Source organism: Vulpes vulpes, chromosome 3 (assembly GCF_048418805.1).
Source record: "Vulpes vulpes isolate BD-2025 chromosome 3, VulVul3, whole genome shotgun sequence".
Lineage (NCBI taxonomy): Eukaryota > Metazoa > Chordata > Mammalia > Carnivora > Canidae > Vulpes > Vulpes vulpes.
This window is the reverse complement of record NC_132782.1, coordinates 84,877,653-84,901,733: the sequence shown is the minus strand read 5'-3', so window position 1 is coordinate 84,901,733 and position 24,081 is coordinate 84,877,653. Positions and strand designations below refer to the sequence as shown.

Sequence of the window (24,081 nt, the reverse complement as noted above, 5' to 3'; positions counted from 1 at the left end):
CTCGATCCAGGGTCTCCAGGATCATGCCCTAGGCTGCAGGCGGCGCTAAACCGCTGGGCCACCAGGGCTGCCCAACATTCATATTTTAAATTGGAATTTTAGTGTTAGGAAGTACTGTGGGGGTTTTTGTTTTGTTTTGTTTTTTTAAGATTTTATTTATTCATGAGAGACACACAGAGAAGGAGAAGCAGGCCCCATGCAGGGAGCCCGACGTGGGACTCGATCCTGGGCCTCCAGGATCACGCCCTGGGCCGAAGGCAGGTGTTAAACCGCTGAGCCATAAAAAAATTAAAAAAAAAAAAAAAACAGAAAAAAAAATGCAGCGGTTTGGCGCCTGCCTTTGGCCCAGGGTGTGATCCTGGAGACCCGGGATTGAATCCCACATCGGGCTCCCGGTGCATGAAGCCTGCTTCTCCCTCTGCCTGTGTCTCTGCCTCTCTCTCTCTCTCTCTGTGACTATCATAAGTAAATTAAAAAATTTAAAAAAATTAAAAATAAAAAAATAAACCGCTGAGCCACCCAGGGATCCCCGTTAGGAAGTACTTTTAAGGGCAACCCGGGTGGCTCAGCAGTTTAGCACTGCCTTAAGCCCAGGGTGTGACCCTGGAGACCTGGGATCGAGTCCCACGTCGGGCTCCTTGCATGGGGACTGTTGCTCTCTCTGCCTGTGTCTCTGCCTCTCTCTCTCTCTCTCTCTCTCTTGCTTTCTCTCGCTTTCATGAATAAATAAATAAATAAAATCTTAAAAAAAAATAAAAAGGAAGTACTTTAAAGTGAGAAAAGGCTAAAGTAAAGGCCAAAGAAATAGCCAAAAAAAGTGAAATACTAGTCATGTTCTTTTTTCTCTTCGGCTTCTCTTTTGAAATTCTTTGAACTTGGGCCTGTTTTCATCCAAATGCTCAAATGACATTTTTTTTAGATCTGAAAAAACTGTTGTTGGAAAAATCTAAATATAACTGTGGCAAGGGACCAAGGATCAAACATATTTTCTCAGAAAGATAGTAACTACAGGGGAAAAAAAAATCTTCTGAAGATTTCTAGAAGAAAAGACCAGTCGGTACTACAGAGAAAAAGAGTATGGTTAACATCAAAGATATCAGAGCCCTGGTGTTTGTTTCTTTGAGTTTCTTTTTTGTGTGTGTGTTAAAAGTGATCACTCTTCAAAAAACATCTTACTATGGACATTTTAAACAGATAACATTAAAAAGGCAGAATAATGTAGTATACCCACCATCACCGAGATTCAGCAGTTACCACCTCACAGCCAACCTTGTACAGTTTTTTTTTCTCCTCCTTGTACAGTTTGGAAGCACATCCCAGACACTGTATCATTTCATATTTCAGTTTGTGTCTTCAAAAGAGAAGGACTCTTCTTTAAAGATAAGAACTCTTCTTTTCAATAATAACAAATACAATAGTTTGGGTTTTGTTTTGTTTTGTTTGTTTTTAAGATTTCACTTATTTATTCATGAGAGACACACAGAGAGAGGCAGAGACATAGGCAGAGGGAGAAGCAGGCTCCATGCAGGGAGCCCAATGTGGGACTTGATCCTGGACCCCAGGATCACACACTGAGCCAAAGGCAGATGCTCAACTGCTGATCCACCCAGGCATCCCAGCTATGACCCTTTTTACAGCCTCCATATTTAAATGAAAATTATAGCAGTAGACTATAAGTATGAAACAAAGCAGAAGACGGTCCTTTCTATTTTTTTAGAGTATGAATCTATTGATTTTTTTTTAAATGCCTCATGCTTAAACACCTCAGGAATTCTCATCAAACATGTAGGTGTTTAATCAGCATGGTGATCATATGGAATAAAGGGTAAAATTTTAGATTGTCAAAATCATCACAAAATCACTGAGCTTTCTCATTACAAGGTGGTATCTTGGATATTAGGGGACCCATTTGTTTTCTTTGCTGTGTAACAAATACTACAAATTACCAGCCTAACCAAAACACATTGATTATCTCACAATTTTTGTGGGTCAAGTAGCTGGGCATGGCTTACCTGGGACCCCGACTTAGGGTCTCACAAGTTGTAATCAAGCTGTCAGTCAGGGATGAGTTCTCATCAGAGGCTTGACCAAGGGAAGGATCCACTTCCAAGCTCCTTCAGGTTGTTGGTGATAGAATTCATTTCGTAGCAGCTGTAAGATTCGTGTAATCTTGTCCACTAATTGTGTACATCTAATCATCTTTCCAGCATTCCATTGGTTAGAAGCAAGTCACAGGTCCTGCCCATACCCACAGGGAAGGGATTTCCCTAGGGTCTGCCCACCATAGTAGTTTCAAAGACTTGCTTCCAATTGTCAAGAAACTTGTAATCAAGTTAAGAAAACAACACATTTCATAAAAATAACAATATTTTGCATAACACTTTGGGGAATTTATCATAGGGAGATCATTTTAACCAGAACAAAAAAGTGTGTTCCTGAATGTTTATTCCATTGTTATCTATTTTTTTTCAATGTTATCTATTTTAATAAATGATTGGAGACTAACAAAACATTCAACAATGAGATGTTTTAGGGAATTATGATAGATCACTGTTCTGAAATAATCTGTAACCGGTACTAATTTATAAAAGGGAGTAGAAAATGTTTGTCATAATATTAATATCATTTTGGGGGAGAAATGTATATGTACATGAGAATGGAGGTGGGGCTTTGTTTACCTCCTGCACATCCCTTTGTGATGTTTCTTTGTGGGTATTGCTTTTGTAGTTAAAAATAAAACTTAAAATCCAATAAAGAGGGCTGCAAAACTATCCTATAATTAATGGATTTACAAAGTATACATTACTTAGAATACAGTCCCCCATATCTTTTTCCCCTCAGTGATACAAATAATTGAGCAGACTATTCCTGTAGGTGAAAGAATGAATGAACTCTTCATACAACTAAAGTCACTGTGAGTTATGACCAATGGAAACTTTGATTTTCATTCATCCTTTTTCCGTTTACATGTTAAGAATGTTAATGATTAATATTTTAATGGTTAATAAGAATTTATTAGTTGGGACACATGGATGGCTCAGTCAGTTAAATATCTGACTCAGACCCTGACCTCAGGGTTGTGAGTTCAAGCCCTGTGTTGGACATGAGCCTACTTAAAAAAATATATATATATATCTATATATTAGTGACATTTCTGTGTATTCAATGTGGAATTATATTTATAGGAAATACTTCATCATGTAACTATAAAATGAGACATAGCAGATTTTACTCTGGATATGTAACAAACTGATAATGACTTTGAGATCCCTCACAGCCACCAAATAAGTAAAAATCTGGTCAAATATGAAAAGTAAACCTTATATTCAGACACATATTTAGATCTTTTCCTAGTTTAGATGCAGAGATACTCAAGGACTCTTTCTAGAACCTGTATCATACAGAAAAGGTATTTAGGTTAAATGACAGTGACCCTCAGAAGAATATATAATGAGTCACAATTTACATTTTTCTCTCTGTTTACTGAAGATTAGTTTATCCCGATGTTGTTTTATTTAGATGTCATGTAGCAGATTTTTAGTTAATATCATGGAGTGAGGTCTGTTAATGAATAAAGGTACTTTTAAACCCCCCCCCCCCCCCCACACACACAAATCTAATAAAAGGTTGGGGGAGAAGGTTTTTATACCAGGTAACTTGAGAAACCTTTGAATGGATAGTAGAATGCCCCTGTTTAGTTTTGTAATCTCCACAATCCTAAAACAGCTCTATTCTACCTGGCTTCATGGAGGATCCTGTTTTCGAACTTTACAGACAAACCTTGCCTTGTGTGAAATGATGATCAGGACCCTAGATGGGGGAAAGGATGGGACTGGGGAGGAAGATCCCATGCCCACAGCTAGCCCTGCCGGCAGTACCCACCTGGCTGTTTCATGTCTCTTGTCATTGGCCAGGCAAAGCACATGACACTGCTTCTCACTTGCAGGTATCGACTGGGCTCCCAAAAGTGACCGCATCGTCACTTGTGGGGCAGACCGCAATGCCTATGTCTGGAGTCAGAAAGATGGTGTCTGGAAGCCAACCCTGGTGATCCTGAGAATTAATCGTGCAGCGACTTTTGTCAAGTGGTCTCCGCTAGAGAACAAATTTGCTGTGGGAAGCGGAGCACGACTCATTTCTGTTTGTTACTTCGAGTCTGAAAATGACTGGTGAGCAATATCTGAGTATTTTTTATTTCTCTCAGTGGAATTCTACATTTGGAGCACTGTGTTCTCTGGTGACTTCTTGAGGCACTGGGTGAAGGCTTGACTATAACTTCAGTTTTTCCTCATCTGGAGATTTTTTTTTTCTCCTCTGAAGATCTCCATTTCCTCTGAGCATTTTTCCTTCTTCCATGCTACATTCAGTCAAATCTCCCATGTTTCTCATGTCAATACAGACCTGTAGCCCCATTTTCTGATCTCCTAACTGGCATGTTCTGTAAGATGTTACTCTTCTCATTCTGTGCTGCCCACATTGTTTTCTTACTCTTATGGGGAAATCATAAACTTGACATTGCCATGCATGACTTGAGTAATTTTTTTCCTCACTATCTACTTAAAATATCTTCTGAAGATTTCTACAGATAACACTGTACTCCTTTACGATTTATTGGCTAACCAAATCTGTCTTGGAATAATATTTTATTCATTTAAACTGTTGAAGTAAAAATTGACCGAAGTCTTGGAACCATAGTCAGCCTGTTGTACTTTTTGTTATAAATCACTTGTAGCTGAGCACTCAAAATACAGAGATTGATTTTATGGCTAAGTAACTTATTTTAACTAATCCTTCTCGCTTATTTTGATAAGAAAACGACTCTATCTGGCATGCATTCACAAAGGGTGGTAAATAGCCTTCAACGTGGAATTGTCATTCAGTACTAATCTGGCAGTGTTTGTATTTCCAATAAAAATAGCAGAGTACACATTACTCTTTATGTTAGTGTTACTGTTTGCTTTCTGCTGAAACAGTGACAGGAATGGATTATATTATGTTTTGTGAAATTCAGTGAAATCTCAGAAATTTTAGTTCTTTGGAAAGAAAGTCTGTGAATTTGCAGCAAGATTAAATTAGGAATTTAAGACCTGCATTTTTCTTTCAAGTATGTGTAAAAATTAGTCTAACAAAATGTTGTCTGCCAAAAATCATTTTAGGAGACTCGCTGTAATGAGTAGATAAAAAACTTCCCTTCCTAGGTAACATTTAGTCTCAGCAATTGCTCACATTTTTATTCACTGACAAAAAATCTCAAATGTAGGTAAATTGGTCTGTTCTATAGTATAAGGTATTGTCATTTGGAGAAGACGTGTTCAGGGGAGTTTCTCAGCTGTAGAACAACATTTCATTGGAGTGATGTGAATACTTAAAAATCATCTCTAAAAGCCTTTAAGAGGGGTGCCTGGGTGTTTAAGTTGGTTAAGGATCTATCTGCTGGGCAGCCCTGGTGGCGCAGCGGTGTAGCGCCCCCTGCAGCCTGGGGTGTGATCCTGAAGACCCAGGATCAAGTCCCACTTGGGCTCCCTGCATGGGGCCTGCTTCTCCCTCTGCCTCTCTCTCACCACCCCCTACCCATGTGTCTCTATGAATAAATAAATAAAATCTTTAAAAAAAAAAAAAAGAAGTGGTAGCTACTTCCTACAGTTGCTACTGCTCCTATTAAAAAAAAAAAAAAAGGATCTATCTGCTTTTGGCTCAGGTTATGATGCTGGGGGTCCTGGAATCAACCCCCATATAGGACTCCCAGCTCCATGCGGAGCCTCCTTTTCCCTCTGCTGCTCCCCCCCACCCCACTTGTGTACTCTGTGTCAAATAAATAAAATCTAAAAAAATTTAAATAAAAACCTTTAAAGTAACTACATAATAAGCAAGTCAGAATATTATGTATTTTTCAAAAGGAAATTTTTTAGGTTCCTAAGAGAAAGTTTGTGAAAAAGTAATTTGACATTTAAGGATGGGTATTTGGCTTGATATGACAGCTCCTTGGCTTTTTTTTTTTTTTAAGGTTTGTTTTTTTGTTGTTTTTTGTTTTGTTTTGGGGGGGTTATTTTGTTTTGTTTTGTTTTTGAGAGTCAGCACAAGAAGGGGCAGAAGGAAAGGGAGAAGCAGACTTCCTATTGAGCAGGGAACCAATGCGGGACTCGATCCTAGGACCCTGGGATCACAACTCGAGCCAAAGGCAGATGCTTAACCAGCTGAGCACCCAGTTGCCCCAGTCTCTCAGCTCCTAAACAGCAGAACATGATTGATTTTTAAACAGCAATTTAGGGGTAGAAACTGAATTAGTGAAGCCAGAGTAAGGACTGATCTTAGACAGAAAAAAACTTTTTTTTTTTTTAAGATTTTATTTATTTATTCATGAGAGACACAGGGAAGAGGGAAAGCAGAGGGAGAAGCAGGCTCAATGCAGGGACCCCGATGTGGGATTCCATCCCGGGACTCCAGGATCATGCTCTGGGCCGAAGGCAGGCGCTAAGCCACTGAGCCACCCAGGGATCCCCAGAAAAAAAACTTTCAAGTGGAGCTAGAGTATCAGTTAGAACCTCCCATAAGAGGTTGTGATTTTCTCGGTTGTGATTTCTCTGTGAAAATAGTAATTCACAGCTTCACAGAGACGTAGTAAGGAAATTGAGCTATTTTACAAGCCAGACTTAACCCAAAATGAAATCACAGGTCGCTGCATCTTTATTAAAAAAAAAATCTAAGTCATTTCAAACCACGTATTTTATTTTAAAGGTTAAAGTCACATGTAATCTGAAACTCCACAGGCAGTATCCAGAGTTAATCCATAAATATAGTTACTCCTGGGGATCCCCTGGTTGCCAGGAAAGTTCAGAATGGACTGCTGTGATAAGAATGTCAAAGCCTAAAAGAACAGAAAGGACTATTTATGGCTCCTCTTCCCCTATGCCTTCCTCTCTGGCGAAAACCTGGTTGCCACATGTGTATCACCTAGCACACCTTTGTTAGGCCCTTTGGTAGGCTTCAGGTGTGGATAAACTGAAATGGATGTTCTTCTTTTGTAGGTGGGTAAGCAAGCACATTAAAAAGCCGATTCGCTCCACGGTCCTCAGCTTGGATTGGCATCCCAACAATGTTTTGCTGGCAGCAGGATCGTGTGATTTCAAATGCAGGTGGGAGCAGATGAGAATTGGCAAACAGAATTGATCTGTCCTTGTTCATCTTTCAAGTATTTTTCAGGTTCCTTTTCTTTGCAAGGTACTGTGTTAGGCACTGTTAGGGACTCAGAAGTGAAAGGAGCTTGGGATCTAAGAAAGCAAACACAGATATCACAGAGGAGGAAGGAAGTGGACTGGGAGGTATAGTAGGAGGGAGCTGTGAGGGTGGGGCCGGGGAAATTTTCTTTACGCAGAATATCCTGTTTGGAGCAGAGGTATAGAGGCCCTCAGACTATGATATTATTTCTCATTTCATAACCCAGGCAGAGATTTGGCAAATTCCTAGCTGAAGCTAAGATGAACAAAACATAGCTGAACAATGCTGTGCTGAACTATTTGCTGTTCCTTTTTTTTTTTTTTAAGATTTTATTTATTTATTCATGAGAGAGAGAGAGAGGCAAGGGAGAAACAGGCTCCATGCAGGGAGCCCAACATGGGACTTGATCCCAGGTCTCCAGAATCACAACCTGGGCTGAAGTCGGCGCTAAACTGCTGAGCCACCTGGGCTGCTCTGCTGTTCCTTTCCAGTTCAAGTTTTTTATTTGTTGTTAGCGTGAGGCTAGAAGAAACACAGCCACTTTGCTAAGAGCTGTAAGGCTCTTACAGCTCATACAGAGTAATTGCTTTTTAAAGTTATTCTTTGCCAAGAAGGCTTTTTTTCCCCTTAGCCAAAAGAAAAGCAAGTAAATGTTACTTCACATTGACAACATGGTGGGTTGGGAAATGGGATGTATCTTTCTTTAGTAGGCTATGTGGAGAATTTCCAGAAAACATGGCTTGTGATTTATTATATCCAACAATATCCAAGGATTTGGTGGTTTGTTTGTTTTTTTTAAAGATGTGTGTGGAGGGGATCCCTGGGTGGCTCAGCGGTTTAGCGCCTGCCTTCGGCCCAGGGTATGATCCTAGAGTCTCGGGATCGAGTCCCACATTAGGCTCCCTACATGGAGCCTGCTTTGCCCTCTGCCTCTGCCTCTGCCTCTCTCTCTGTCTCTCATGAATAAATAAATCAAATCTTTAAAAAAAAAAAACGATGTGTGTGGAAATTTGGCTGTGGAATGGGGATACAGCAGTGTCAAGGCACTCTGGAAAAAGATTGTTTTTTCTATGTAAGAACCAGTGTAACAGCATAGACATTGTCTGGGAGAATTCAGGAGTTTTGTTGTCTGTGATGTGTTACCCAGTCATTCTAGCTCCCTTAAAAGTTGGAACTGAATGATCCATACACTTAGATTATTGGACTGTGTCTAAAAAATCTGGTTCTAAAAAGGGGTTGCCAATTCTTTTGATAATATTTATTTCCAGAAATAAATTTTGATTTGTGGTCCTTTGGGTAAGAGTCAGTTTGGTTTTTGACTGAGAACCACCCATTGTGTCCCAGCCTCTGATGACTAGAGCAGTGGCTCTTGTGATGCTGATTTAAACCCCAGTGATTCTCAGACTCATAAATAGGATAAACTGATGGTTGCCAGAGAAGGAAGGTGAGGGGATGGGCAAAACAGGTAAAGGGGAGTGGGAGGTAGAGGCTTCCAGTTATAGAGTAGTCACAAGGAGGAACGGGAACATGGTCAAGGGTGTTGTACAGTGACATATGGTAGCTATACTTGCAGGAAGCATGGCATAGGGTATAGAGAAGTTGGGTCACTATGTCGTACACCTGAAACTAATGTAATACTGTGTGTCAGCTCTGTTTGGATGAAAAAAAGCCCAGTGATTCTAAGGTCGCGTCCTCTAACTTACAGATAACCCACTGTGTCCTTCACCTCTCCAGTCCTCTGCCTCTTCCAAAGCTACTACTGTCATTGTCATTTGGAGGCAAATATCCCAGATCATTTTAGGGAGTCTTTAAGTCCAGAGGTTCTTAAAGAAAAGCTCTACTAGGTAGATTCCCAGCTGCTCTTTCTCCCTCCTGCTTCCTGACTCTGCATCCAAACCTCCTCACACACAGCTTCATGGAATGAGAGAGGAGAGAAAAACCGCTGACAGCAGGCTGTAAAGGACCCTCCTTCACCCTGGATGCTACCAGCCACAAAGACTAGACAGTGAGCTCTGATAGCATGGCAGCATGAGGGAGAGCCTGCCCACTCTCTCCCCGGCCTCCCGTGGCTTCCTCTTTGGATGTCCCTTTCTTTCTTTAAACGGATTAATGCCATTGGTTTATTGCAGCGTAGCAGATAGTTTCCTCTCCTACCGTTTGACTGTGTGGGCTTCCTGGAATACTGTGTTGAAAAAGATAGTGAAGTAGACAGGAAAGAATGCTGTGCTCACTTAGCAAGGTCAGCGAGTGCAAGGGAGGGGCGGGATGGCAAGATCCTACCCCAGAACATGCGCTCTGGATGGGAGGGGGGGAAGGGCTTTGGTGTTCATTACTTCTAGAACTGCACCCCTAGTGCAGGGCATGACACGTTATAGGTCTCCATGTATACCCTTCAACTGAGTATGCATTTTGCCAGACTCAGATGGGCCTGTAGGCAGCCCTCAGAACCAGGTCTTAAGAGATTTGTGACTGTGACTTTGTCATGTTTCGCTTGTCAAGAATCAATCTCTTTGCATTCTGAGACACCTTAGGGCAGCTGCCTGTGGCCTGTTTCTATATACACAATACTTTCATTGATTTTTTTTTTTCCTTCTTTCCTGCCCCTTAAACTGCAGAGTGTTTTCTGCCTACATTAAAGAAGTGGATGAAAAGCCAGCCAGTACACCCTGGGGCAGCAAGATGCCTTTTGGTCAGCTGATGTCAGAGTTTGGTGGCAGTGGCACTGGTGGCTGGGTGCATGGGGTCAGCTTCTCTGCCAGCGGGAGCCGCCTGGCCTGGGTCAGCCATGACAGCACTGTATCTGTTGCTGATGCCTCAAAAAGCGTGCAGTGAGTATTTGCCTTTTGTTCGGAGTTAGGGAGTGGGTTGGGATGTCTCACTAGCTGGGCTAAGTCTTCCCTTCCCTGGGTGTAATTACATTCAGGATATGAGCATAAAAATCTAACCCAGGACTGCAAGGCCACCTTTAAAGTCACAGACACACATTTAGATGTCTGTTTGGAGAAATTTTAGAGTTAGGTCTCACTTCAGAAACCTTTGAAGGACCCTCCTGGTTTGCTGCCGGTAAGAGTTCCTTCAAGTAGCCAGTTTTGTCTGTCAGTGTGAATCCCTTACGACAGGTAAATCTCATCCACCAGCCTTAAGTAGGAGATAATGTTCTTACTCTGTGTCATCACTGAACAGTGACTCCATTAATTTGGAGTTTCATTCGGTAATACTTAAAACCCTCATACCAGTTCCTCCGGAGTATGCCAGAAGAACTTGAATTGCAATGACTCACCTGTGAGGGAGGACCTGCCCAGCCCTAGGGAGAGCACTGGGCATCTCCTCACATGTCAGAGTTTATATCTGCCCATCATGTGCTTTAGGAAGAGAGATGATGATTGGGATTCTTTCCCCTAAGAATGTTTGTTCTTTCCTGGTGAATCCTTTTCTGTTAGCAGCTAAAAGTCACCTACCTTAAAGGTTTCCTGACTTGTCTACCTGTGTGCTGAGAACCAGTCACCTCAGGTGATTCTGCACCCCCTGCTGTACAGTGACAACAAAGTGACATGACAGAGAGGATATTTTTTTCCTTACTGGATTGAATTGAGTTTATCTTATTTTTTTTTAACGCCAAATAAATGATGTAGTCTCCTGGATTTCTATGCATGTACGGGCACTTACATATCTTTTTGTTTTTAACACAAATGGGACTGTGCTATACATTTGATACAGTAATTAGCTCTTTATCATTGTTGGATGTCATGTTATTTGACTTGTGTACAGTTTATTGTATTGCATAATAAGCTCTTAGCATATGCTTATTACAAGCCCCTGTCTGCCCTCATATTGATTTATGATTTGGCTTTTCTGGCCCTGGTTACATCCTCTGCCCTTCCCCTTCTCGAACATAAATAATTTCATGTAGTGGGAACCACATGTGCCACAGTAAGGCCTTAAGATAAGGTGTTAGGACTTTAATCCAATTTCCGTGGTATTGGCGGGGCCGGTGAGGGAGCCTCTCCTGAGACAGAGTTAGTTTTGAAAATGCATCATCTTTTACATGAAGTTCTGTGATCCGAATTCATCAACCAGTGTGTCTGCCTGCCACGTCTGTGTGACCTCTTGGCCAGGTGCTGGAGCAGGTAACTATTAAGTATCCATGTATACACACACCTCCCCCAGCCCTTTTGTGTATGAGCTCATGGCTGGCCAAGACTGTTGTATTCATTGGTAGCCCCAGCTCCTCTCCCAGTGCCTGGCAGAGAAAAGAGAGTAGACCCCTAGGTGTTTGTACCCACCCTGTGTGAGCCCACAGTGAGCATGGGCAAGGAGAGGATGGAAGGACAAGGTGTTCAGTCAGTCATAAGTGACAGTGACACCCAGAGGGCTAGGTAGTCCAAGAGAGGAGAAGCCACTTTAGGTGAAGAGCTCCAGGAAAACTTCATGAAGGGGATCAAATTAGAGCTGAGCTTCAGAGACTGGGGTGGACTTTGGACAAACAAGAGACAGCAAGTGGGTAAAGGGGTGGGAGCAAAGACTGAGATAGGAAAGAATAAGGGCTCGCTGGGGACCAGTTGTCATGAGTGGGGGCCTCAGAAGCAGTGGGGCAAGGGCCAGAGAGCGTTAAAGGCCTCTGTTTCTACAGGTGACCCCAGGGCTGCATCATGCTTGAGATTCCTGAAAGGACAGGTCATAGGGCTCCTTTTAAGCATAAGCTTTCATTTATATTGCATGAGCCCCTGTACAAATGGGTCTTTTGTCATTTGTTGTGTCTATAGAGAAGCTGTGTGGTCTGTTCCACCTCAGTTTAATGATTATTCTTGTGTTCAGGGTCTCAACTCTGAAAACAGAGTTCCTGCCCCTCCTGAGTGTGTCATTTGTCTCAGAGAACAGCGTTGTAGCGGCAGTAAGTATTTCTCTTCATTGTACGTTGTTGTATGCTGTATTTCATTCTCCAGAAGTGGAACAATACACATTCTGCGACTTTGTACCCTGGCACCAACCAGAGCAGCCTTTTAGAATAGCTGGTCTGGGGACACCTGGGTGGCTCAGTGGTTGAGCATCTGCCTTTGGCTCAGGTCATGATCTTGGAGTCCTAGGATCAAGTCCCGCATCGGGCTCCCTGTAGGGAGCCTTCTTCTGTCTTTGCCTGTGTCTCTGCCTCTCTCTCTGTCTCTCATGAATAAATAAATAAAATCTTTAAAAAAAGAAGAAGAAAAAGAATAGCTGGCCCAGAGGAATAAGAGGTGCCTGTGGTGTCTATTCTGTCAAGGGGTCAAGAGGTGGGCAGCATGCCCTACGGTGCCTAACTGGGATCTTATTTCAGGGCCATGACTGCTGCCCAATGCTCTTTAACTATGATGACCGCGGCTGCTTGACCTTCGTCTCCAAACTAGACATTCCGAAACAGAGCATCCAGCGCAACATGTCTGCCATGGAGCGCTTCCGTAACATGGACAAGAGGGCCACAACCGAAGACCGCAACACAGCCTTGGAGACGCTGCACCAAAACAGCATCACGTACGTGCCACCCAGCTCCCTGCGGCCCCCGGGAGCCTCCCGTAGTGGGGCCCTGACTGTCTGTGGATATGTGTCTGGTGACCAGAATGCCTTTCTTCCCCTCCTTATTTCCTGCTGGGGTCCCTCTGTGAGTTGTGTGTACTGTGTGCCCAGATACTCCTCCCTCAGGAATGAGAGCAGAGTCTGTAGCTTCCCAACTGTGGGCTCTTTCAACTGCTGACAGGGTGAGCTGCCCCCACCCAGTCATTGTTGTGCAGGGCATCCCCTGTGAGGAGTGCTGATTCCCCAGCAGATGTGTGAGCTCCTGTGCCTGTCCCTGCAGCCTCTTCCCGGGGCTTGCTTTTTCAAACCCTGATTGGACAAAAGGGGTCTGTGAACACATGACAGGAAGCTAGTTATACCCTGCCTGAAAAAAGTCATTCTAGCTGTCATTTCAGCTGTGGATTTCAGGTAACATATACCAGTCAGAAGATCATTTAATTAAAGAAACAGAATTCTTTGACATCATATGGCAAAACCAAGAGTTTCTAGACTTCAGTTTTTCATCAGGTATATATGAACTGTGTTTTATCCAGAAAGCTTGATTTTTTTCTAAATCTAAAGGAAAAATGTAGTCTGTTCTTGATACTTAGGTACCGTAAGATTTTCTCTTTTTAGAAAGGGCACCTGGGTGGCTCAGCGGTTGGTTGAGTGTCTGCCTTGGGTCAGGTCGTGATCCCGGGGTCCTGGGATTGAGTCCCACATCAGGCATCCTGCAAGGAGTCTGCCTCTCTCTGTGTCTCTCATGAATAAATAAAGAAAATCTTTAAAAAAGAAAAAAAAAAGGATTTTCTCTTTTTGACTAGACCTTTCGTGTAAAGAAACTTTCACTGTAGTGATGATAACGGGAAGAAGATTGGAAACCTCTAGACTTTCTTTGAGACAATTATTAAATGCAGGTTGTGCTTATCATAATGTTCAGTAGAAAGGACCGTGGACTTTATAGGCTGAAATGTCTGTGTTCTCTTAAAAATAATAACTTGAAGACATAGCAGAAGCATTCTTGTGCTTCAAGTTTCTTTATCTTGAATGACTTTTGAAATTATTTCTTACGAATTTCTCTGAAGCTTCCCTGCAGACTGTGTATCAGGAAGTAAATACCTCTCGTTGCATCTTTGAGACTTTCCTGTTAAAAATAAAAAGACCCTTGTAGATCAACGTGTCTCTTTTATTTGTAGTCATTAAGTCTTCTTGGCCCTTAAGCAACAGGTCAGCAAAGTTTTTCTGTAAGGGACCAGAGAGTAAATATTTTAGTCTCTGGGTGGTAGCCAGTCTCTGTCACAACTACTCACATCTATTGTGGCATGCGAGCAGCCATTGGCAATATGTATGTAAATGTGCATGGGTGTCTTTTGTTAAAACTTTATGGACACTGAAATTTGAACTTCCACATAATTTCCATGTCACAAAATAATTGTCTTAATTTTTTTATGACCATTTAAAATGATTAAAGCTGTTCTTAGCTCACAGGCTGTATAGAAACAGGCCATAGTGTGCCATAGCTTTGCCATCTCCTTCCTTAGAGGGAATGTTCTAGACATTTCAGAAGAGAAAGCAAAATTGAGCTATAAAATTTTCTGGAAAGTTTTTTTGAGGGGCACCCGGGTGGTTCAGTCGGTTTAGTGTCTGCCTTTTGCTCAGGTCATGATCCCCTGCTCATAGGGAGCCTGTTTCTTCCTCTCCTCTCCACTTGTGCTCTCTCTTGCTATCTCTGTTGCACTCTGTCTCTAATATTTAAAATCTTTGGGCAGCTCTGGTGGCTCAACAGTTTAGCGCCGCCTTCAGCCCAGGGCCTGATCCTGGAGACCCAGGATCAAGTCCCATGTCAGGTTCCCTGTGTGGAGCCTGTTTCTCCCTCTGCCTGTGTCTCTGCCTCTGCCTCTGCATGTGTGTGTGTGTGTGTGTGTGTGTGTGTGTGTGTGTGTGTGTGTGTGATGAATGAATAAATAAAATCTTTAAAAAAAAATCTTTTTTTTTTTTTTTAATTCATGAGAGACAGAAAGAGAGGCAGAGACATAAGTGTCCCAATAAATAGAATCTTAAAAAAGAGAGAGAAAGTTCAGGTAATTAGGCTAAGATCAGTTGTTTCATTCATCTCTTTCCCTGCGTTGCTTGCTTGGCATCTTGTGCATCTGAGTGCTGCTTATGGTTACAATGAGTAATTTCATACACCAGCCAAGCTCTTGGCTACTACACCCTGCTTGTCTGGGAGGACGATTTGAGTTTCTGTTTGGAGCCAGTTGGATTACAGTCGTGCTTCATCCTGCCTCTAGTTTGTTTCTGTTTCCATTTTCGTCATTGCTGTGGTGCTCCCCGCACTCGGTGCTCAGGCAGTTTACGGATGGCGAAGCCTGGCCTGTCTCGCCTCTCATGTCCCAATAATTAATGCAGCACCTCACCTTTAACCTTGTCTCAGTCATGGATTTTCTAGACATCTGGTAATGAGATGCATTTGAATATCTTCTGAGTCAGGTTGCTACAGCCTAATATCGATGGACAACTTGATATTTAGGAATGGGGAATTCGTTGTCTTAAAATGCCCTCACGAAAAAAGAAAATGCCCTCATGCTGTTAGGGAGGTTGGGGCCCACTCCTACCACATACCCTGTAATCTCTCTTTTGTTTTTACTTTTTTTCAGTCAAGTGTCTATTTATGAGGTGGACAAGCAAGACTGTCGCAAATTTTGCACTACTGGCATCGATGGAGCCATGACAATTTGGGATTTCAAGGTATTTCCCGCTTTTCATAAGAAATCTTATTTATGTTAAAACTCTTCCGATGACAAGACTTTTTCTCGTTTCTTGGAACAAAATGTCAAGTCCAGTGCACATCAGAAACATAGAACATCAGTTTGTAGTTGTCTTTAAAACCTGAGAGTCTAGGCGCCAGGCTGGCTCAGTCAGCAGAGCATGTGACTCGATCTTGGGGTTGTGAGTTCAAGCCCCACATCAGGCGTAGAGCTTATTAAAAAATAATAATAATAATTAAAACCTGAAAGCCATTAGGGGAAAACCACATTTTCTCAGTGAGATGGGATACATCATTCCAGATCTCTATTTGTTCCTGGAGGAAAAATTGAGTGTTATTTTTGTAGCAGGCCATGTGTTGAGCACCAGTCTATTTAACTATATAGATATATTTTCGTGGTTTACACTAATTAATCTAGGAAACATTCACTAAATGCCTGATGGGTACCAGGCCCAGTACTAGGCATTGAGGATATTGAGGTGAAAGAGTCCTCAAGGGGCTTGTCCAGTAGAGGGGGTAGGGGTGGGGTGGAGCTCCAGAAGAGGAGCCAGTGCCTCTGTTTCTACATTGAGGAATTTGAGGGGAGGTGATGCATAGATTGCCAGCACTTCAGGGAAGAGATTGGCCTGAGCCACATCTCCAGGTGCAGTGGGATTTGGGGGCACATGGGGGTGAGGGGCAGTCTGAGTTGCAAGAGCAGAGCAGCTGAGCTCAAGCACGCCGTGAGTGTGAGGCTCTGGCGGTGGTTGGGGCTGTAAGGGGGTCCTCCAGAAGCCCAAGGTGGAACTAGGAAACAGGTGATGACATGGGCAGGGAGAGGTGGCTGGGCTCTTGTCTGCAGATGACTAGGATTTGGTCCATAGCCAAGTAGAGAAACCCTGGGCTATAAGGTGTGGGTGGCCTGGGCAATTGTGTGCTCCAGCAGAGGCTGTTGAGTCCAGTGAACAAGTGAGGAGGATGTGCCCTCCGCCTCTGACAGGAGCTTGGCCCCGAGCTGCTAGACCAGAAAGATTGAGGAGGAACAAATGAACACAGTAACCTGGAGATTGGAGGATAGTGGGCAAAATAAGGAACCAGAGGGGAGGAGCCAGGGTAAGCCTTCGAGTTTCATTTCTCCTGGTTCTTAACCTCCAAAATAGGTAAATGTTTACAGAATTCTGCTCCCACCTGTGCAATTCCATAATGTTTGATTTTTCCCCCCTCCTTGGATGAAATACATAATATGGAAGAAAGCCTCCAGAATACTCAGGAGAAACAGTCTTCCTCTAAAAGCCCCTCCCACACACCCTTTTCACCTTGCCGTGCTTTCCATCCTGAGCATTGCAGCCCCCATGAAGTTAGCTCCCAGGGCATTTACACTCTGTGCTTTATTCTCTGAGTCCTTGGGCCACATCTCCTCTGCCTGGGTGTTGTGCCCCAGGCCCGCTGCTATGTGGCCTGTGAAATGCGGTACCTCGGTGAGGAGGCACGGAGGAAGGTGGGAGGTGCCGCACTGGGGCCTCATGCAGGCCAGAGCAGGTCCAGATCCTGTGGGGACTGGGAGGGGAGCTCAGGGCTTGGGAGGGCCTGCAGGGGGCCCACGCCTGGGAGAGCGCGTCTCCAGGGTGAGCTAGGCCAGATTCCAGATTCAGGGGTGCAGGGCCTGCACATCAGTTTGGGCAGAGGGGGCAGTCTGGGGGGCCGGGGGATCAGGAGGGGAAAGACGAACTGTCCTCAGTTAACCCTCAGAGTTCTTCCTCCATTTTCAAGACCTTAGAGTCTTCCATCCAGGGCCTTCGGATAATGTGAAGCTGAGTGAGCCTCCCAGATCCAGCATGACAAACTGACAGACTGACAAACTGACAAATGTGCTGACACAGCCCCACCGTGTGCATGGTGGTGAGGAGAGCCAGCCGCAAGGAAACACTGAAGACACGTTTGGCGCCAATATCGTTTGTGTGTTTTTTTGTTTGAATATAAGTGGTGACAGTGTTGGTTTTTTAAAAGCAGCAGTGATTTGGGGGTTTTTTTGTTTGTTTGTTTTTTTGTTTTTGCTATTTCATTCCATTCTTGACCAAAGCTTCTCTTTAAGTAGTTTATTATGGAAAATTGTCACACTAACTTAAAGGAAAGGGTGGGAAATATGTAAATTGTCTGCTAAACAATTAAATAAAAATACTGAATGTGGGTTTGGTTTGGTTTCCTTACATACACTATTTCTATTAGAAAAATAAGGACAAATGCTTCATTAGATAGACTAGTTAGGGGATGCCTGGGTGGCTCAGCAGTTGAGCATCTGCCTTCAGCCCAGGGTGTGATTCTGGAGACCTGGGATTGAGTCCCACATCTGGCTCCCTGCAAGAAGCCTGCTTCTCCCTTTGACTACATCTCTGCTTCTCTCTCTTTGTGTCTCTCATAAATAGATAAAATCTTAAAAAAAAATAGACTAGTTTTCATGGTAGCATGTTAGATTCTAAGTTTCTGAAGTTGAGCCACCCTCCGACAAAAACCATTTACTAAATGCTGGCTTCTAGCATCGGAGCGCTGCTGCAGACAGAGCCCGTGGGCCATTCAACTGGTGCTCACGAGGCAGCAGTGACACCGTGGCTGCGAGGCCCCATGAGGCCAGGTACCCTGGGTGCTGCGGGGACAGGCTGTGTGGAGAGGGGAGACACACGTTACCCATTCAGCTAAACATTATTGGGCCCAAACTCAGTTACTCTCATCATAATTAAACAGGAAGTTTGACATGCCAACACTGCGAACCTTAGAGGTGCAAATATAAATAATTAGCAGAGGAAGTAAATACGGAGTAGCCCTGACACAGCCATACTCTTCATCTCCCTGGCCCAGGAGAAGGAGCAGTTGAGGTTCAGTGGGTTGAGTCCCCTCAGCAAGGGTTGAGAGTTCTTGGCTTTGCCCGAGAGAGGATTCAAGAGCAAGCCGTTTAGAGAAAGGGACAAAGTAAGTGTAGAAGTAAGAAAGGAACCGCTTTCCAAAGTAGCAGTCTCTCCTCCCAGATGGGGAAGAGGATCCTGCCCCTGCCCGCCATCGCCCTTTTGCCTCTGACAAAGGGTTTTAGAAGTTTTTAAAAATTAGCTAGCTGTGCAGGAGGGGCTTACTCTTTAACTTTGGGTTTATCATTTATATCGGGCAGTTCTTCCATTGCTTAGGGTTGCAGAATTACCCACATGGAGCATTGGTAAGAATGTCCAACCTTCATGGCTTTCACTGCCAGAGGGAGTGGGGTCTTGTGACTCCTCTTTTTTATGACCTTTTAAGTTAAGGGTCAGCCTAAAATCAAAATGACTTGAGTCTGGTCAACTTGCCTCCTGCCTCACAGTGATTCAAAGACCACTAGTTTGAGAATACTGGTAACAGGCTTCTCAGAGGACATTATGACCTATTCTCAAGAGTAATTTTGCAAAGGGGCAAAATTACTTTGCTCCAGGAGAGAATCTCAGCAGCCATCGGGCTGGCCTGGTGGGCCTGCCTCTTCCCTGTTTGCTGTAGCCGCCTCTCGGGACCCCTATAGCAGGAGCCCCCTTGTGTATCTGTGTTTGCACCCATGCATCAGCAAGGCTGTTGTCACAGATAGACAAGAGTAGGCCCCAAAGAGAAACTAGCTAAAACTTTTTTTTTTTTTCATTAAATCACATGGTTTGGCCAGCAAGCCCAGAGGTGTTCAGAGAAACACTGTATCCCATGAAAGAAACAGCAACAAAGAGACGAAAGTTTCTAACTTTGCCTCCAAGAACTTAGCCAGAATTGTCTTTTAACTTGGGCCATTTCTCACTGGTGGAAGAAGGCCCGTCCCAGTGACGGCAGCGAGAAACCCACAGTGCTGGCGTGCCAGGGTCTGCAAGCCCTCTCCTCCCATGACCTCTAAGACTCAGGCTGGGCCCAGGGCCCCCATAACTACCAATGAGGGAGGAGAGGGGGTGCTCTGGGTGATTGCCAAAGTCCTTTGATTCAAGGCTTTGGGCTGTGATGTCAGGTTGTGGCTCCACCAAGTTGTGTGGCCTTGAGCAATCTAGTTAATATCTCTGAGCCTTTGTACCCTCATCTATGAAATGGGAATAGCAGGATTAGTAATTCCTGTTGGATACTCAGAAAAGCTGAGGTCCGCTTTTAGGCTTGACACTGGCCCTATAATAGGCCCAGGAGACCATAATGGTAGTAAGGGAGAGTGGGAAGCAGTGTACAAAGAATCATGCAACCCAAAGAAAAATCCAATAGTTCTTTCCAGAATATACTGAGAAAGGCTGAGTTCAGCCTCAGAACCCAGGTTGATTGCTTAGGCAACTCTTCAGTTGGCCCAACAGCCATCACACAAGTAGTTTAAGTTCCCGTTTGTGCCCAATCTCTGGAGGCAATGATGTGAAAAGTCAGGGTTTCCCCAGGCGCCTGCAGTGTGGCTGAGGCATGAGCTACCTCATGTGGGCTCAGGTCCCATTTTGATCAGTATGTAAATTATAAGGCTAGGTTATTCATTTATACATAATAATTCAAATACTGGGTTCAGTAGGTAGAATAATGCCCCCCCCCAAGATGTCCATGTCCTAATCCCCAGAACCATGAACTTTGCAGATGTAATTAAAGATTTTGCAACAGGAAGAAGATTCTGGATTATCCAGATGGGCCCAGTGTAATCCCAGGGATCCTTATGAGAGGGAGCAGGCAGGTGAGTCAGAGATGGGGCCACAGCGGGGAGTGTCACAGGACCACGGGGCCCAGAAACGCGGGCAGCCTCTGGAAGCTGGAAAAGAAGGAAACAAGCCTCCCCTGGAGCCTATAGAAGGAACGCCACACTGCGCATCCCAAGACTGGGGACTTTGACCTCCAGAAATGTTAAGAGAATACATTTGTGTTTTCAGCCAGCCAACTTGTGTGGCAAGTTGCTACAGCAGCAATACGAAACTAGCACATAGGGATGCCCTGGTGGCTTAGCAGTTTAGCGCTGCCTTCAGCCCGGGGCCTGATCCTGGGGTTCCAGGATCGAGTCTCACATCAGGCTCCCTGCATGGAGCCTGCTTCTCCCTCTGCCTGTATCTCTGCCTGTGTGTGTGTGTCTCTCTCTCTGTCTCTCATGAATAAATAAAATCTTAAAAAAAAAAAGAAACTAATACATACAAGGTCAATTTGGAAAAAGGAAGTATAGTCTAGAACAGGTATTCAAATTGAGGTCAGAGCCATTAGAGGCTGTAAAAATTAATTTAGTAGGTCATGACTGGCATTTGATAAAACTGAAAGGAGAAAACATTTGCATGGCATGTAGTAAGAGTGCGTCCCCATACCTAGGTTTCGGATATAAGTGGGGGTGTGTACTAGGCCACAGTATGTATCACTGTGGGTTGTCACCAAAAAAAGTTGGAAAGCTACCTCGGTAAAGTCAGTCACGGGGTGGGGGGTCGGGGGGTGTCCCAGGAAGGGAGCTGTAGCCATGCCTTTGAGGCACTACTTAATAATAGCTACTGGCTCAGGCACCAAAGTAAGCAACCGACAGGGATCAACAACCCCACATGGTTGGAGCTGTTACTGCCATATTTTAAAGATGTAAAGCAAGTCCAGAGAGCGGGGAGGGGGGGGGCTGCCTGGCTGTCACAGTGGAGCATGCGACTCTTGATCTAGGGGTTGTTGAGTTCAAGCCCCATGTGGGGTGTAGAGATTGCTTAAAAATAAAATCTTAGCGGTGCCTAGGTGGCTCAGTCGGTTAAACATCTGCCTTCAGCTCAGGTCATGATCCTGAGGTCCTGGGATCAACCCTGCATCTGGCTCCCTGCTCAGCAGGAAATCTACTTCTCCCTCTCCCTCTTCTGCTCCCCCAGCTCATGCTTGTGCTCTCTTTCTTGCTCTGTCTCAAAATAAAATCTTTTTTAAAAAATCTTTAAAAAAAAAAAAACAAAACCCAAGTCCAGAGAGCAGAGTGACAGCCCTCATTGGAACCGGGCTGTCTCTCCAGAGCCCCAGGGGTAACTGCTAAGCACGCCCCCTACTGGGCGAGGTCAGGGAGTGGAGATACCTAGTGAGCAAGTGCAGGTGAGTCTGCCCAGGCTCAGGGGTGCGGGGGGGGGGGGGGGGGGGGGGGTGTCACAGAAACTGACAGGAGGGCACCCTCCCTACTATACCTTGTGGGGTTGCATTGTAGTTTCCAACTGAACTGATACAAAACCATGTGGCTTGGAAGGGTGTGGGCAACAGGTGCGGCCCCCACTGGGGCCCTGGGACGTGGGATGCTAAGCCTGTTCTGGGCCTCCTGGGCTTTGTCCGCCTCACACGTGGCCTAGGAAAGGAGACACGGGGGTTTCTCCTCTTCCTCCTCACAGGGGTCAGGTGGCAGTCCCTTGATCTCAGGGAGAGAGACCCATCATCCCCGTCTGGAGGTGGGCACACGCGGAGACAGAAGGAGATGTGACCGGGTGCTTGGGGAAGGTGTTCCTCCCTGGTCTCCCCATTGCCTGGGCCAGCCCACGGCGTCCAGAGTGCAGAAGCCTGGTGCTTGGCTGCCCTCTTGTGACCAGGAGGCAGCAAGGACGAAGGCGCAGAAAGCTGGAAAATACCCCCATGACCTGAAGTTATTACCCTCCTCCAAGTCAGCCAACCCTGAAGAGTCAGCCTGGGTGAGTAGCTGCAGTTCTTGGAAAAAAGAGAAAGGGGAGTGCAGCATCTTCACCCCAGGTTCCCCTGGGGTGGGTGGAGCAGGGGCAGTTTCCAGAAGAAACCAGCTCTCTGAACTGTTCCAGAACTCCAAGTGAAATCCCTCCACGCCAGGAGTGGCTTCACTTCAGGCTTGGGGAACTTGGTCCCCTAGGGAGCCGGCTCACAGAACACCTGCCGTGGCTTCCGGCCTGAGATCTGCTTTCCTGTCCGCTGGGTCTTTCCTCCACGACTGCAGGTCCCTGAGGGGGGTCCGCAGTGCTTATCCTGAGTTTGCCTCACTTTGCAGAGTCCGAGATGGAGGCAGCCCTGCAAGAGGAGTGCCTTGTGCGAAGCTCATTTATCTAAGACTACTCGTCGGGGTTCCTTTCTTCATCCACTCATGCAGCAGGTGCACGAGGAGTGCTTCCCAAACGCCAGGTGCAGGAGGGCTTCCAGAGCAAAGCCAACCCGGTTCCCGCTCACAGAGTTTATAATTGGTTTTCACCATGAGGAGGTAACCCTCAGGTGTTAAGATGTGTCCGGATGCTTTTAGAGATGGGTAACACAGTCTCAACCCAAACCAAGCTGAAACAGTAGAGTCCTCGGCTCACCGGTCCGAGTGGTCTGAAACCTCTGGAAGCAGGTTGGGCTCAAGCTGACCAGTCAGAGTTTGACCAGGATGCTGGTCATTTCTCTGGGATTTCCTCCACCTGAGCTCTATGTCATCTAGCTTCCCTTGTGGCTGTTCCACTTTCGTGTTCAGATTCATGCAGCTCACCCAGAAGAGTCTTCCCTCCCTTCCACCACCATCATCATCATCATCATGTCCTGGGCTTGCTTTACCTGGCCATCTGAGCTCATGAGCTCAGGACAGGGGACCCCAGGAGCCGATGGGGTTAGAGCCATCAGGCCCATGCCAGAGGTGGGGGCCAGCTCCCCCTGGGGTCATTCCCTGGGCATCTAGAAGCCAGGGAGGCAACAGATGTGCCCCCTGTGTTAAGTTGCACTTGTCCCCCACAAGAAGGGGGTGCTGGTACAGATCATCTGAAACTTTTTCTGTTCATCCCGCAGCCATGCTGGGACTGGCCACAGCTAGATGGGAGGGCGCTGCCAGCCCCTCGGAGTCTCAGCCAGGAAGGCTGCTGGCGGTCCTTTCAAACCATAGCCGAGGCTTGCTGAGCGCTCACTACTGGAAGAGCTCCCACGTTTGGAGACATGGAATCTTCCCAGCCACCTTGCAGGGGCAGGATTCAGTGTTGATGGCAGCCGGGACTGGTGGGCACAGGGTCTTGCTGGGAGCCCCGCACTCACCTCCAGGGCAGAGCGGGTTGTGGACAGAGTGAGCTAAGAGACAAACCCTGCAGGGGGGGACGGGGGTGGGGGGGGGGAGTGTTCCAGGCAGAAAGAAAACCATGTGCCAAAGCCCCGGGACCTGTCAGGGTGGGCGTCTGGCCCCAGATCCCCTGCCTCCGGAAAGACCACAGAGCCCCAGGGCGGCTTGCTGCTGCCTGCGCCTGGGAGGGAGGACTCCTGGGAGGAGCCCCCCGCTAAGAGATGGCGCAGGAGGGTTTTCGCCGGGGGCTCCCACATCTCCACCGATGAGGCAGAGGCTAAGGATAGAAAGACCCCTGGGGACCACTCGGCCCAAGTCCCACATGCATGTGGCCACCAGGCCACCAGGCAGCTGGGAGGCAGAAGCGGACTGCGGCGGAATCCAGGGGCAGGAAGTCGTCAGTGCGAGCCCGCGGGCACCCGGCCCCGGGAGGGTGCTGCGGCGGGCACGGAGGGGCGGGGGAGGGGCGGGGGCCGCCCGCCCGCGGGCACCCGGTTCCGGGCCTGCCCTTGCCGCGCCCCGTGGCTATCGGCTCCGGGAGGAGGGATGGAGCGCACCCCGCCCAGCTGCTGCTCCGAGCCTCAGTTTCCCCACGCGTAAAGTTGCAAGGGGCGGGTGCGGA

The 24,081-nt window shown here is 45.8% G+C and overlaps 1 protein-coding gene across 2 annotated transcripts in view; it reads left to right on the top strand.

Moving 5' to 3' along the window:
• Window positions 1-17,675, top strand: part of ARPC1A (actin related protein 2/3 complex subunit 1A) — a 33,132-nt gene extending 15,457 nt beyond the window's left edge. For both annotated transcript variants that reach the window (XM_025986186.2, XM_072753127.1), the window contains exons 4-10: window positions 3,947-4,169; window positions 7,026-7,133; window positions 9,831-10,043; window positions 12,031-12,106; window positions 12,527-12,720; window positions 15,399-15,489; window positions 17,258-17,675. In XM_025986186.2, coding sequence (XP_025841971.2) covers window positions 3,947-4,169; window positions 7,026-7,133; window positions 9,831-10,043; window positions 12,031-12,106; window positions 12,527-12,720; window positions 15,399-15,489; window positions 17,258-17,296 — 944 coding nt within the window. In that variant the 3' untranslated portion in view covers window positions 17,297-17,675. The remainder of the gene's footprint in view (window positions 1-3,946; window positions 4,170-7,025; window positions 7,134-9,830; window positions 10,044-12,030; window positions 12,107-12,526; window positions 12,721-15,398; window positions 15,490-17,257) is intronic.
• The last annotated feature ends 6,406 nt before the right edge of the window (window positions 17,676-24,081 follow it).